This window comes from Geospiza fortis, unplaced genomic scaffold (assembly GCF_000277835.1).
Source record: "Geospiza fortis unplaced genomic scaffold, GeoFor_1.0 scaffold112, whole genome shotgun sequence".
NCBI classification, from domain to species: Eukaryota; Metazoa; Chordata; class Aves; order Passeriformes; family Thraupidae; genus Geospiza; species Geospiza fortis.
In genome coordinates this window covers 20,180,043-20,182,882 of record NW_005054298.1, presented here as the reverse complement: position 1 = coordinate 20,182,882, position 2,840 = coordinate 20,180,043, and the positions used below count along the sequence as shown (strand labels likewise).

Here is a 2,840-nt window from a genome sequence, read left to right as displayed (position 1 = left end):
CTCCGGGAGCGGAGCGCTGGGTGCGAGAGAAGGGCCCAGCGGCGGGCGGGCAGAGCGGCGGGCGGCACCGCCTCGGGAACCGGGCTGGGATTTTCCGAGCAAGGCCTCGGCTCAGCCCCGGCCTCGTTGGAATCACGCTCGTTTCTGGGCAGAAAATAGAATTATATATCGTGTTTGTCGCAGTTTCTGGCGCGTCCATTCGATTTCCTTCACGGAGCCATTACTCAGGGGAGCGTCAGCCGGTAGGGAAAAAAATGACGGAAAAATCTTGGTAGAGATTTATACTTCATCCCTCGACCTGCTACTCCTAAAAAGGACTGCTATCGGCCGTCCTGTTTGATACCGCGTGCTGCGGGACCCTGCCGGGAACGGGAGCGAGAGGAGGGAGAGGAGAGAGAAATTAAATTTTTTTGTTAATCAGAGCGGACCTTTCCTCCCGCAGTTGCGGGAACCGTGAGGCAGGCTCTGCCCTCACCAGCTGCGGCCTCCGCTGGGAAACGCATCATATGATAATATTTAGGGGCAGAAACATCTTTCTCTCGGTCTACGCATGGTTTGGGACTCCTAAGAATTACAGCCCCCGAGAAACCCCCACGCAAGGTCACAAAAGCTTTGTATTTCCCTGCTCGTCAGCCATCCTCGGGGGAGGCTGGGCCCGTTTTGGCCGTGGTTTGCTGGGAGCAGCCCTTGGGGATGGCGTGGGGCCGGAACGCTCTCCGGGCTCTCTCCCTGCAGCCGGGCTGGCAGCAAATGCTCCGCAGGGCAGGGCCGTGGTTGGGGCAGCGCTCTCCCGCACGGCCGGCCCGCAGCCCGGGGTGCGCGGCAGGAGCAGGGCCCGGGCACACACCGGGGCCGTTCCGCAGCCCGGGATGCGGGCAGGAACAGGCGGGAACAGGGCCCGGGAGCACACCGGGACCGGCCCGCAGCCTGCGCTCCGCTAGCAGGTGAGGCCGCGGTTCCCGCTGGCTTCTGCTTGGACCGCGGGTCCGCAGCGCTCGGGGCAGGGAGCAAAAAGCAGGTTTTGTACTCAATGTGCCATTTCCAGACCCCGCAGAAACACCCAGCATTGGAGGAGAGACGGGGGAGACTCTGAAGGTTTCTTGAGGAGTAGATTACAAAAGGAATATAGAGAGGCCGATACATTTTATAATTGAATAAATTCAGTTTATTTTAATCAAATATTATAGAAGAAGGTTAAATATATTCCTATGATATTTTCTTCAAGATTATTAAATTTATTTAATTTATTCAACATAAGATAAAAACAATTATTAAAATAGTACAAGTGCACTTGTCTTGATTAATAAAGCATTGTTAAATGTCTTACTTATTAATATTTATTATTAGGAAGTTTATGTCGTTTCCCACAATCACCGTCTTTTAAGATTGCAAATATATATATATATATATGTATATCAATAAAAATTTATTGCTAGAAACTCTGTATCAAATTTGAAAAAATAAGTAGAGGAAATGTTAAATTTAGAGATCGTTCTGAATACGCTAATAAACAAAATAAAAGCACAAAAAAGAGAAGCACCCGAAGCAGGGAAATGTCAAACGGAGGGACATGGGGTCACTCGTCCCACGACAAGACCACGTAGAGGTTTGGATGAGCCGAGATGTCGAGCTTTAGCCCTGCTTATTTTTGATTGACTTTCACAAAGACATTTGGGGCAAAAATTAATTCGTCTGGCCTTCAGCTCTGTCTTCTTCCAGATCATGTGCTTCCTTTTTGGCCTCCCCTTCCTTTCCCTCCTGTCTGGAAGCGGGGAATTTGTCCTTGTTGTTCTCTTTTTTCCATTTCATCCTCCTGTTCTGAAACCAGATCTTTACCTGCCTCTCGGTGAGTCCTAGTGCGTGGGACACCTCGATCCTTCTCTTCCTGGTCAGATAGGGGTTAAATAGGAACTCCTTTTCCAGCTCTAGAGTCTGGAATCGACTGTATGTTTGTCTTCCTCTCCTCCTACCCGGCGCTGCTGTTTAAAACAAAAACACAGGGGTTTGGAGGTTGCTGTGGCCGTTCAAAACAAGGCGCAGGCAGGCAGCGAGGACTCCGGCGCCTCCGGAAGCCCTCGAGAGAAGCCCCACAGAACCGCAGGGAGAGAAAGCAGAGGGCACTGGGGAGTCTAGAGCTTTACACTTGAGTGAGAGGAACACGGCGACAGTAAATGCACGAAGCGCCTCAGCTGTCCTCCTGCATAGCATGTTGCGGGGTCACTTTGTCATCTTGTACACCACCCCCTTCCCGACCCCGCACCCTTCCCGCTCAGGCAGCGGCCACGGGAGACAGGCGAGCGTGTCAGCTGCGCCTCAGCGTCCGACAGGCGTCTCAAAGGCTACTCTTGGGCCGGTAGCTGCCTGCTGCAGAGATTTCTGCTTGCTCACTGCGTCTCTTTATTATCGCAAGCCACCGCGGTGATAGGAATCGCGGTGAGAGAGGTAGGGAGTGGGGGAGACAGAGGCAGGGAGCGAGAGTCAGCGAGAAAGAAGCAGGAGGAGGAAAAGAAAGTTTCAAACTCAGACGTGAGATGGAAGCAAATTTTTGACTGCGTCCAACCTTGTGGTCTCATCCAGGGAAACATTTGAGCAGGAGACGAGCTCTGATTTAAGTGGTCTGGTTCCTCGCCAATATTAGCACTGGACGATTTACAGTCAGGATATTGTACCAGCTCGGCCTCTTGCTGTGTCGTAAAAATCTGCTGTCTCTGTAAGTTATCGTATCCGTAAAATTTAGCGGGCTCCCCGTGACAGGTACCCCCGCTGCAGGGGGCAGGAGGCGGAGGCGCGGCGGGGGGAGGAGGAGGCGGCTGGTAGGCGGCCGTGGGGCTCCCCCCGGC

General features: G+C 52.7%; 1 protein-coding gene across 1 annotated transcript; it reads right to left on the bottom strand.

The window, feature by feature from the left end:
• Positions 1-1,142: 1,142 nt before the first annotated feature.
• HOXD8 (homeobox D8) lies at positions 1,143-2,834 on the bottom strand (the record flags this gene model as incomplete). The annotated part of the gene is made up of 2 exons (XM_005415879.2): positions 1,143-1,979; positions 2,561-2,834. Coding segments are annotated over 2 exons (570 nt in total), but the record flags the coding sequence as incomplete, so codon positions are not given.
• Positions 2,835-2,840: the final 6 nt, after the last annotated feature.